At 42.7% G+C, this 13156-nt stretch overlaps 1 protein-coding gene across 1 annotated transcript in view; it reads right to left on the bottom strand.

The window, feature by feature from the left end:
• Positions 1-13156, bottom strand: part of LOC111981423 (sterile alpha motif domain-containing protein 14) — a 32290-nt gene that overhangs the window by 8417 nt on the left and 10717 nt on the right. Inside the window, 7 exon segments of the mRNA XM_070449172.1 lie at positions 2613-2741; positions 6558-6714; positions 6863-6931; positions 7052-7151; positions 7540-7752; positions 7755-7905; positions 10235-10392. Of these exon segments, the coding sequence (XP_070305273.1) occupies positions 2613-2741; positions 6558-6714; positions 6863-6931; positions 7052-7151; positions 7540-7752; positions 7755-7905; positions 10235-10392 (977 nt within the window).

Here is a 13156-nt window from a genome sequence, read left to right as displayed (position 1 = left end):
ACAACAGAAACAAACTTTTCAACAGAGATCCCGATGACACACTGAGCGTAAATATATATATATTGATTGCAATTATTCCCGAATGAGTGAGCGTTCATGTGCAAAGGATTAGCATTTTAATTGTTATAATTATCACTCCATGCCGGTTTAGCCCACTAGGGCACATCCCCCTATCATTTCTTTGTAACCATATCTACTTTGTTTGTTTGTGTGATGCATTTCTGTGAGTACTTAGTTAGTATATAAATGATTTAAGACAATTGATGTATTGATGACTCATAGTGAAGACTGGGTTCGTGCAGATAACCAACAATTTATGACGTTTGGAATGAGACTAACGTGAGGTAAATAATAATTCATTAATTCGAAGACTAATTGATCAGATATTAAAATATCTGAAAGTTATATTAGGAAAATTATAACTTTGTAATCTGAATATTTTCCTTGATGCCCCGACTTCCTAGTTAATTACAGTTACATGATTAATCAGTTTAATCACGTAATAATAATAATTACAGAGAATTTTTGATGAAGATAAGTCTTCAGTTTTAATGATGCCAAAGACACGACACCCCCTTGCGTCACACACATGTACGCACGCGCACACAAACAACACTGTTTAACTGATCTAACCCCTAGCCTGGTGGCTAGCATGGTCCTGTCAGGTTGGCTATCTCTGTCTGCCAGGCACTGAGGTGTTCTCAGAGTGTCTCTCCGCCGGTGGTGAAGCACAGGAACAAGTGAAGCGCTGCTAAAATTAACTCAGGGTGATAGAAGAGGATGTAGCCGGCTGAGTGCCAGACGGGCAGGGTTTGCACTTTTGAGACTATTCCATTGGTTCCTTTGCGCCAGACATGCGCCACACAATCAAGTGCAATTAAAGTACTCGAAAGAAAACAAATACTATCTGTACCCAGGTCTGACGTGCATCCTGCATCCTTCTGTAATGACAGCTTAAGGAGATGAGAGGGAGAGAGTCATAAGCCCCTCTGAAAACCCAATATCCCCTCCAACATGCTGAGCTAAATCAGATGTGGTGGGAGAGAGAGCTAGTTTACCGAAGGTAATTGATTCTCTAATCACTGTGCAGCCGTGTCTGACAGCATCTGGCCAGGGAGTGTTTTTGAGGTCGCAGAGCACTCACCATACTCGAGCTGTGTTCAAATACTCACACTAACCGCACTATTTTGGGACTTGAATTGAGTATGCTTATTAGTCATAGTATGGATATAGTTAGCATGCCAAAAGTTCCCGGATGTCGTACTAAATTCGCCACAATCTAAGTATAAAAGCAGAGGACACTATTTCCATACTTTAGGGCCCATAGTACAATTCTTCATGAAATGGGCGTGGCTTCACATCGTTTCCAGATTTGAACAAAATTGCGGAAAATATGCAGTTGAAGTACAACGACAGCGGATATACATATTCATTGCTTTAACTAATTATGACAAATGTTGAGCAATGTAATAAAGTAATGACTTTTCAAATAAGTTACCTTACACGTTAGATTGGCTGACAAATTGTTAGCTACGCTGTCCTTACAATTCACATAGCGTATCATTACAGCAGTAACGTTAGTTGGCTACTTATACATCAAACTTGCCAGTATATTAACTATAGGCTAACTAACTAACTACCCAACGTTTATTGTCTTGATTACTCCATGGACATTTGGGGGCTTTCGTAAATTTGCTCTGGCTATCTGCTCCAATTTCAGAGCACTCTTGTCTAAGAGTTCCAGAGTGCAGAATAATGAATTTACGAGGCTCAACACCTGTTGAATATGGCCAGTGTCAGTAAATGTCAGCAAAAAAGCGTAATTAAATTGTTGCCAGCAACACAGTTACAGTCACCAACGCTCTGGATAACATGAAAACTGCCTAACCAGCTCTGCTAAGGTGAGTAAATTGGTCAGAGTGGTCTCATTTGTGTCTGCAAGTAGCTAGCAAGCTAGCCAATGTTAGCTGGGGTGCATGACTGCCATTGCGTCCAGTGTGCGCTCCGAGAGCGAAACGCTCAGAATTTACAAAACGGACAATCTGACAATGCTCTGAATTTAAGAACACACCCGAAGTCATAAAATGTCTAACTAGTCATTTGTTATGCTAACTAGCTAGCAAGAGGTTGCATAGCAACAGCATCAACTTCCGGTATACATGCGAAGAGCGAGTATGCTCAACTGAAAGCATACTGTTTGTTTACAGTATACTAAAATTAACTTATAGTATGTAGTATATACTCATTAAGTATGTAGTATACAATATGTTAGTATGGGTATTTGAACACAGCTTCAGGCTTTAAAAACAACAGGACCACACACTCTACACTCCTACTGTTATGGATTTAAGTGAACTGTTTGGAACTTCAAATTGAATGCAGTGTGTGCTATAGTATAGTGTAAGCTAGTAGCCACCGGTAACCAAGAAGACATAACTACAGGATGTCCAGTTGTGGTTATTTCAGGTAATGGTACACATTTTACTAGAGAATAATTCACAGTTTTGTTGGTACGCTATTAGAGATTTGAGAACTGAAATCGAGTTTAGATCCATTTAGTCCTAGGCCGAGAATGCCCACTACCACCACTACTGCATTAGGAAGCCCTTTACCTCGTCTGAGGACTGGGAGAGGGTCTGGTAGCGTTGTGAGGAGCGGGAGGACGAGTCGGCTGTGGTCCCACTGGAGGCGTGGGGGGGACTACGGGGGGGCGGAGAGAACTCATCACTCAGGGCAGACTCCTGGAGGGGAGAGAGAGGGAGAGGAGAGAGAGAGAGAAATTATCCAACCATGATAAATTAATACCGTTTTCTCCACATTGTTTCCAGTATTCTTTGACACATTGGGATTAAGTACAAGTGCACAGTGATATTTTCATTGAGTGTGACCACTGTGGTCAAACAGTATTGGATCGATTGATTTGTCCAGTTTAAGATCAATTACATCTGACATTAGAAGGATATTAATGCATTGTTCGTAAACCTTACTTTCAAACAGTTTAAGCTTAGAAAGATCAAATGTTTGGTCACAGCAGTAACACTTCTTTTTTTTTAAATACAGAAACATATTTTGGATTAATTGCCCTCTCAAATGATGCCCCTCCAAACACATATAAATACACAGACACACGCAAAAAAAAGTCACACAGACACACAGCCCTATAACGGCCCTTGACAGTCCTCTTGAGAGCCACAGTACAGAGGTCCAAATCTCCAGTGCAGAGGAGGAAGGCAAAGTCACGAGTATCTGCCTCCTCTCCAGACACCAGGCTTATTAGGGCTACGTCCCAAATGGCACTCTGTTCCCTATATAGTGCACTACTTTTGACAGTGGTGAAAAAAGTACCCAATTGTCATACTTGAGAAAAAATAAAAAGACACCTTATTAGAAAATGACTCAAGTAAAAGTGAAAGTCACCCAGTAAAATACTACTTGAGCAAAAGTGTAAAAGTATTTGGTTTTAAATATACTTAAGTATCAAAAGTACATGTAATTGTAAATCGTTTTTATTTTATTTATGGTTAGCCAGGGGCACACTCCAACACTCAGTCATCATTCACAAACAATGCATTTGTGTCTAGTGAGTCAGTACAGATACCCCAAAAACTACTTAAGTAGTACTTTCAAGTATTTTTACTTAAGTACTTTATACCACTGACTTTTGACCAGGGCCCATAGGGCTCTGTTCAAAAGTAGTGGACTATGTAGGGAATAGGTTGCCATTTGGGGCCCATTTTAGAGCTATTATCCCAGCTGGACAGGCACACAGTGGTAGAAATGTAATGGCCCTCTCTGCTTTCAATGGGAAGTTGCAGCTTTAATTGCCTTGCAGAGCGAAGGGCCCCCGGCCTCCATGCTGATGACTAAGTGCATCTGGGATGCTTTGCATAGCTACTCCTCACTATTAAACCCCATGGATCTCTGTTCTAAATGGCACTCCAGTCCCTATAAAGTTCACAACTTTTGACCCGTAGTCAAAAGTATTGCACTTTATGGGAAATAAAGGTGCTATTTGGGACAGGCCCATGCTCCCAACATGTTGCTACTGGGGCTTTTAGATGTGTCATGGTGCAGGTGTTAGAGAGTATAAACACTCTCCCTGCCCCAATATTTGGGAGGGTTTTAACTCAGAATGGATCAAACCAAGTGAAGCGGAGAGGGGTGGATGGGTGTTTTCTCCCATAGAGGGCTATATTCATGAACTCACCGAACTGCCATTGGTTGATTCAAAAGTTAAAATGTGTTTTAAAGCATATGTAAACAGGGGCATTAGAATATTTATTAGCCACTAAGTGGAAATGTGTTCTGCTACTTTCCTACTTTTGTTAAAAAGTAATCTAGTTGTCTTGACATTGTCGTTGTGGTTAGCTAAAATCATCGCAGTGGTCAAGTCTCCAAGGTGAGTGAATCAACAGCATCGCTTGCATCATGGGATTTCTGCATACAACTGCAAATGTGTGCAAAGAGAGCCATCCAACAAGAAATATATGTATTGTAAGGTGTCCTTTGCATGTGCTTACTGGTTATACGTTTTAATGGCAAGGATATGAACAGGCTACACATGAACATATTAGCAGAAAGAATGTCATCATCTGTGGAGGAGCTATACCTCAATATGTAAAATATCATATTTGTTGTGCTGACAACGGCTTATAAACACCTTTGATTTATAAAGCAATTTGTGCACATAAGCAGAAAAGCTATGAAGCTCAAAGAGCCAGGCATGCTTTTAACTATACGTTTGACAGTGAAATAAATTTGAAAAACTTTGTAATACGGAACACACACCTTGTTTTGTTACATCAACGGTGTGACTGGACGACTATGTATTTCCTACCGGTCCTTTCTGTGCCTCTTAGCTAAACAGCCATTGGCCCACAAGCTTCTGAAATATTATCTATTTCCCTTAGAAATACTTAGGCCTTTGGCAGAGGCTTTAATTAGCTGGTGCAAAGTCAGTGGGAGGCATATGTCTGCCGTCCTGGGTATTGAACAGACAACCACTATACGCCCATCTTCTTCCTATAACCCTGTGCCTCAGCTTCTTTTTTCTGTATATTAAGCTATGTTTTCCATCCAATAGATGCGCATGCACCTAACCATGTAAGAGGAAGACAACACCAAAATCCCTCAACGTGGTCAATCGGATCTATCAACTGAAGTGTCTTGCATCGAAGCTATGTTCTTGTTTTAACTCCTGAAGTCATCCGTCGATTTGACACGAGTATGTGACATTGTGCCGCACAAAAGGCCATCGATGTCCCCTCTGTGTAAATGTGGCCATGCTTGTCGATAAATGTCGAATAGCAGCACCCTCTTGGAGGAAAACTCGCCTTGTTTCCTAATTGGGTTTCAATCCCCTCAGACTCTCCACAGGAGCTGTCACACTATGGGCCGCTTCAGATCAATTCTATATATATATGTGTGTGTGTGTGTGTGTGTGTGTGTGTGTGTGTGTGTGTGTGTGTGTGTGTGTGTGTGTGTGTGTGTGTGGTGTGTGTGTGTGTGTGTGTGTGTGTGTGTGTGTGTGTGTGTGTGTGTGTGTGTGTGTGTTGTGTGTGTGTGTGTGTGTGTGTGTGTGTGTGTGTTGTGGTGTGGTGTTTGTGTGTGAGGGAGAGATGGATGGATAGTGAGGGTGGGAGAGAGATGGAGAGAGAAGAAGAGGGGGAGAGAGAGGGAGAGAGGCTTATGAAGGATGACGAACTTGACGATGCTAGTCGCATCTACGCAAGACTGTTTATAGCAGTGTAGCAGTGTTATATCTCTGATGTTTGCTTCTCTCATCTGTTGACCGTTTTCATTTGATGTGCATTTGAAGCTCAGACCCAGTGGGAGACAGTTTTCACCTTCTTGGCAATTCATTTGAAAAGATTTGTTAAAAGCATATTTTGGCATATCTCCAAGGGTAACAGCAGCATCCTTTTCTCGGTTATTTAAACTGTGGAATGTATAGACGGGTTGGTTGTTTAGCAACGAAACCGACGCATGCACAACTACAGTATGGGGAAAAACAGGTGTTGGCCTAGATTGTTGACAACATGTAAACTATATTTCGGCTCCAATGTTTCTTGAAAATATAAATACAGTTACACAATGAGCACTTATCTCTCAAATACATCATTACAGTTGTTGTTTAGCTAGCTATCTAGCAATTTTTCCCCCATTTTAGCATAGAGGTGACAGTCAAAACATCTCAAAACAAGACATGGTATCAAGAACAAGTTTAAACGAGCTGAAACGAGCCACTTACGATTCACCACATGACAGTTTCTTGTCATTGTTGCTAACTATCTGGCCATCCAGAACCATAACAACACACGGCCTTCTGTCCATTTGAAGCGCGCGCATCATTGTCGTGACGTTGTCAGACGTGGCAGAAATCTCAATGACAGACATGAAATTAAGACTAGCCTATATGCTAATGCTAACATAAACACAGGAGGCCTCTGATAATGATAAAAACACAAAGTGGACAATGGTAGTAGTAACACAATAGCGCAGTCTGACCCAAATATGGTATCTGGATGTGTCTATATCTTATTGTGGATGTGAGTTACCTGAGAGTTGGACTTGCGGGGGCTGCAGTCCTGTGAGACCAGTTTGGGGGAGCAGGGCGGGGTTGCCCCGGAGGACACAGAGCCCCTGGCGCTGTCAGTGAACCAGGAGAAAGGCACGAACGAGCCAGAGGACCTGGACGGGCTCTCAGATGACTCCCTGTGCAGTGAAAGAGAGATCTTCAATATGCTAACTGAAAGAGACAAAATTATGCCTCTCATGTGCTAACTAGGTCTAATAGAGCCAACATTTTGCCTCCTGTATTGAAACAGAGGGACAGAGACAAAATGGCTTCCCATGGACTCACCGGCTTCCCATTGACAGTCTGTTTGACTTGTCTTTTCTGACTCTCACATAGGAGCGTCTCAACGTGACCCTTCAGAAGAACAAAAAAACAGTGGGTTAAAATCAACGGAAAGCACCAGTTTTGAAACTGACCAATTTACAATGTGTTTACCATGTAAACAGTTTAAATGTCTCAATATTGAGCACTTACCCCAGGTCCAAGAACCTCCTCTTTGTCTTCTTGTCGAAGATAAGGCTGTTGTTGCCGGGGTCGGCCGGGCTGGTGTCTCGACTGTTTTCTGAAACTAACACTGAGAAACAATGAAAACTGGCAATTGGCACATTAATGATTAGACAAAGCATTTTTTGATACATTAACTCACCATTACCAACATGTTGGTGTGGCCTTAATGGTATGGCAGTAATGGTGGTTGTGTATCAATACATTTATGGCTTAGCCAATAATCCACTTAATTGCTGTGTGTGTCGTGTGTGTGTGTTGTGTGTGTGTGGTGTGTGTGTGTGTGTGTGTGTGTGTGTGTGTGTGTGTGTGTGTGTGTGTGTGTGTGTGTGTGTGTGTGTGTGTGTGTGTGTGTGTGCTTTGCCTCTTTAGGCTTAATATACCATAGTTAATATCACAGGGCATTTCATTCTTAGTGTGGGGATTTGGACTGTAATAAAGGATGAGGATTTTCTTGCCCAATGCGGATGGCTGCCTCTCTTACCCTCACTGCTGGGCGTCGTGCCGTCGAATGTAAACAGGCGAGCAGTCCGAACTGGGAAACGACTTGGAGGGAGAGCTGTTGGGCGTGGTCACCAGGGCCTCCTGAGACGTGGCATTTGTCAACTGGCGGTACCGCCCCCGAGGGGCTAGCGACCCGGTCCCGCCCTCCTCCGGGGAGCGCCGTAAGGGGAGGTGTCGAAGGAGAAGACGGGGCTCCGTAAGGTGGGACAGGTGGGACAAGGGGAGGACGAGGAGAGGAGCGAATCAGGCGAAGGGGAGGAGCCTCCTCGCAGGGTGGAGTGGAGGGGGGAACGGACGGAGTGCAATGGGCTGTCCAGACACTATGGCACAAAGATTCAGAAACACCACAACATGTTTATATGTGAACTGACTGAGACAAACAATAAGCACACCCACCCAGACACACACACACACACACAGACAGACACACATACATACACGCACACAAGCATGCACTTACATATATATGAACACAATTAGGGACATATGAGTTTGGGTCAATTCCATTCCATCTCCTGTATAGTAAGGAATATTTGGACATGAAATTTGAATGGGAAAATGCTCATTACTGTAGTATGGTACTTTTCAAATTGAGTGCCAGTCCAATGAAATGCCTTGACCCCAACTCTAGTGAGAGAAAATACTCAAAATGACCAAACAACATATGAAGAGAGCGAGACACACTCTCCAATGCCCTCCAAAATAGCCTAGGCCATGGAGACATTCTCTCTTCTGATAATCTCCATATCATCTGAACTGAGTTCAAGGACTAAGAAACGGAATTCATATGGATGGTTGCACTGTCTTTGACCGTCTACAACTAAATGGGTTTGAATCTAAAGAATTCAACCATAAAATCGGATTGTCAAGTGAAGCAGTGAAACATGATTCAATGCCTGATCGAGTCAAGTTTTGTTTATCAACCAATCATGATCTACTCACGAGTGTAGGCATGTACAGCGCTGTTAGTTATAGAGCTCTAGTTGCTTAGCTACATGTGTGCAGTATTATGGTATATTGACCACATAAAATGCTTAATAAATACCTAAAGACTCCCTTGGTGCTGTCTATACAAAGATATCTATCTATACAAATCAAATTGTATTGGTCACATACACATGGTTAGCAGATGTTAATGCGAGTGTAGCGAAATGCTTGTGCTTCTAGTTCCGACAGTGCAGCAATATCTAACAAGTAATCTAACAATTCCACAACGACTACCTAATACACAGAAATCTAAAGGGATGGAATAATAATACGTACATATAAATATATGAATGACCGAGCGACATAGGCAAGGTGCAATAGATGGTATAAGGTACAGTATATACATATGAGATGAGTAATGTAAGATATGTTAACATTATTAAAGTGACTAGTGATCCATTTATTAAAGTGGCCAGTGATTTGAGTCTATGTAGGCAGCAGCCTCTCTGAGTTAGTGATTGCTGTTTAGCAGTCTGATGGCCTTGAGATAGAAGCTGTTTTTCAGTCTCTCGGTCCCAGCTTTGATGCACCTGTACTGACCTCGCCTTCTGGATGGTAGCGGGGTGAACAGGCATGGACTCGGGTGGTTGTTGTCCTTGATGATCATTTTGGCATCGGGTGCTGTTGGTGTCTTGGAGGGCAGGTAGTTTGCCCCCGGTGATGCGTTGTGCAGACCTCACCACCCTCTGGAGAGCCTTGCCGTTGAGGGAGGTGCAGTTGCTGTACCAGGCAGTGATACAGCCCGACAGGATGCTCTCGATTGTGCATCTGTAAAAGTTTGTGAAGGTTTTAGGTGACAAGCCATATTTCTTCAGCCTCCTGAAGTTGAATAGGCGCTGTTGCGCCTTCTTGACCACACTGTCTGTGTGGGTGGACTATTTCAGTTTGTCTGTGATGTGTACTCCGAGGAACTTGAAACTTTCTACCTTCTCCACTACTGTCCCTTCGATGTGGATAGGGGGGGGGGGGGTACTCCCCATGCAGTTTCCTTAAGTCCACGATCATCTCCTTTGTTTTGTTGACATTGAGGGAGAGGTTGTTTTCCTGACACCACACTCCAAGTGCCCTCACCTCCTCCATGTAGACTGTCACGTCGTTGTTGGTAATCAAGCCCACTACTGTTGTGTCATCTGCAAACTTGATGATTGAGTTGGAGGCGAGCATGGCCACGCAGTCATGGGTGAACAGGGAGTACAGAAGGGGGCTGAGCACGCACCCTTGTGGGGCTGAGCACACACCCTTGTGGGGCCCCAGCATTGAGGGTCAGCAAAGTGGAGATGTTGTTTCCTACCTTCACCACCTGAGGACAGCCGGTCAGAAAGTCCAGGACCCAATTGCACAGGGCGGGGTTGAGACCCAGGTGGTGAAGGTAGGAAACAACATCTCCACTTCGGGGGTTGGGGCGCAGTCCTTGTTAGCGGGTCGTGACGGTGGCACTGTATTATCCTCAAAGCGGCCAAAGAAGGTGTTTAGTTTGTCTGGAAGCGAGACGTCCGTGACGTGACTGGTTTTCTTTTTGTATTACCAAGGCAAGGCCCTTGCCTTTTGTTATCACATGCTACAAGGTCATCATCAGACTACAAAGGAATGTGTCTTGTGGGTGTGCCTGTCCCTTTCAAAGTCCATGTCATCGATTGACTGGCTCTCATGCCTGTCACTCACCTTCCTCTCAAGACTGTCATCTCCCTCTGTGGAGCTGACGCTGTCTCGGAAGCGAGAGCGAGAGGGGCGGTGCCTCCTGGCTTTGACGGACAGCTGGGCACGCCCCTTCTGTATGCTGTTGTCCAGCAGCTCTGTCTCTGGGATGGCCTCGTTCAGGTCTGAAGGTAGAACGCAGAGAAAATTACGAAATTCACAGAGAAAAGCTAAAATAAGTACTGGAGACAGATTTCAGAAGTGCTTTTTACAGATCCATGCATAATGTGTTACAAGGAAAGCCCAGACCTAAACATTAGACTACAGCTATTTTTATATATTCCTTTCACCTGGGACCTAGAAAGATAAACTACTGGGCAAAAGCTAAATCCATGCATGTAAAAAAAAATCCTCTAATGTCTGTGTTACGAGAAGGTTCAAGATGAGATTACAACCACCATACCACCTTTGCATGTCACACTGAGGAGTTTAATTGATCAGGCGAAATGTGTTTCTGATCCTCCTCCTGCTCAAACATCCTCTATCTGTGGTGAACCCAGAGGAATGATCCTTTTGCCTTCAACCTCTTGACCCCAATCTGAGAGCCCTTCAGCGTTTCCATCAATTATCTCTCCCGCCCCTCCCCTCATCCCTCCATCCAGCCCCCAAATACATGACAATGAATCTATTTAATCACATTGGGCGTTCTCCTGTGACTGAGTCCGCAGAGGATTGTGGGGGATGAACATTGCCCTACCTGAATACTTGTCTTCAGAAAGTATTCATACCCCTTGACTTTTTCCACATTTTCTTATGTTACAGCCTGAATTTAATATTGTTTACATTTAGATTTTGTGTCACCCGCCTACACACAATACCCCATAATGTCAAGAGGGAATGATGTTTTTAGAAATGTTGACAAATTAATTAAAAATAATGAGCTGAAATGTATGAGTCAATAAGTATTCAACCCCTTTGTTATGGCAAACCTAAATAACTTCTGGAGTAAATTGTTGCTCACTCTGTGTGCAATAATAGTGCTTAACATGATTTTGGAATGACTTGCTCATCTCTGTACCCGACTCATACAATTATCTGTAAGGCCCCTCAGTCGAGCAGTGAATTTCAAACACAGATTCAACCATAAAGACCAGGGAGATTTTCAGACGGGTCGCAATGAAGGGCACATATTGATAGATGGGTAAAAAAGCATACATTGACTATCCCTTTGAGCATGTTATTCATTACACTTTGGATGGTGTAGCAATACACCCAGTCACTACAAAGATACAAGCGACCTTCCTAACTCGGTTGACTGAAGGGAAGGAAACCACTCAGAGATTTCACCATGAGGCCAATGGTAACTTTTAAACAGTTAGAGAGTTTAATGGCTGTTATAGGAGAAAACTGAGGATGGATCAACAACATTGTAGTTACTCCACAATATTAACCTAATTGACAAAGTGAATAGAAGGAAGCCTGTACAGAATAAAAATATTCCAAAACATACATAAAAAAATGTGGCAAAGAAACTATTAAGTCCTGAATACAAAGTGTTATGTTTGGGGCAAATCCAACACCACTCTTCATATTTTGAAGCATGGTGGTGGCTGCATCAAGCATACCCATAATGAGATATTTCTGAATTTCATGTTCAATAAATTTGCATAGATTTCTAAAAACATGTTTTCACTTTATTATGAAGTATTGTGTGTAGATGGGTGAGATTTTTTAAATTTTATTCTAGCCGTAACACAACAAAATGTGGAATAAGTCAAGGGGTTTGAATACTTTCTGGAGGCACTGTATCGATCCACAAACACAGTGCCTCTAACCCTCGACTAAACATGAGCTTTTTACTTGGGAAGCATTGACACTGTCGTAGGGATTCATGTATTACAATTACCTAATCAAACATGTATGAAAGTCAAAGCCCCGGACAGAATTCAATTGATCTATTACTTGTGAGAAATATTTTATTTTTTAATTTTTTTAAACATATGTAATTCAATTGTACTAGTTATTTTTATTCTTCCCATCTCCCTCTTCAGGAACAGGTGCATCAGTACAGTGACGGAGAGACACAGAGGGGCCAGATTTGAGTGAGTCAACAGCTAAGTGCTCTTGTTACTGTTGTTGTTTCAGAATGGAGGCCAGTGATGATTCATTGCCGGCCACGCTGCAGTGAAAGTGCCAACTAACAGGATTCATCCGATACCCCTCTCTCACCATGCTGACGCTCAGATCTCATCACAGACTGTACTGCACAGACTGCTCCTACACCAGAGGATCTAACACCAGCCGAGCCAGACTAAAAATAAGATACAACAGAGGAAAGTGGTGAGACCTTTCATCAGCTATGAACAACACAATATCACTGAAGTTCTCTTCTCTGGTGCTCACTGCAGTCATTCAGGTTTGGGACAGATTTTTGAAATATATAGTATATAGTAATTATTATCTTGTCCTGGACAATATTGGGCTAAATACCTGAGAACCTATTTTCAAAGGATCTCACCACCGACACCAAAAGTAATACAACTCGGGGGGGAAAAAATAAGCGAGAAAAAATCCAGGAAGAGAGAGAGAAAATATGACTCAAGTCTTATGCGAGTTGTGTGAGAATTAAGAGGAAATCTAAAGTTCGACTCATATTTCTTGACGTGCATATCCTATTCCCTCTCTCCCGTGGCTGAGTGCTCACTCTAATGTAATTGGTCTTTAGTCATGTAAAAATGCCCAGGCAGCACACCGTCCATGCAGCCTCTCAGCGGGGTTCAGAGACACAGGGATAATGATAAGGAAGGGAGTGTTGATGAACACACTCGGACACCAAGGACATGAGGTGCAATGAAGTATATTTAAAAAAAAATCTATTTAATCTCCTTAACAACACAAATGCGACCGATTTATCTACAACTCATTTAAATACATTGTTTTAGAACAGTT

Source organism: Salvelinus sp. IW2-2015, linkage group LG20, assembly GCF_002910315.2.
Source record: "Salvelinus sp. IW2-2015 linkage group LG20, ASM291031v2, whole genome shotgun sequence".
NCBI classification, from domain to species: Eukaryota; Metazoa; Chordata; class Actinopteri; order Salmoniformes; family Salmonidae; genus Salvelinus; species Salvelinus sp. IW2-2015.
The sequence above is the reverse complement of the archived record's forward strand: the minus strand, read 5'-3'. Positions and strand labels throughout refer to the sequence as shown.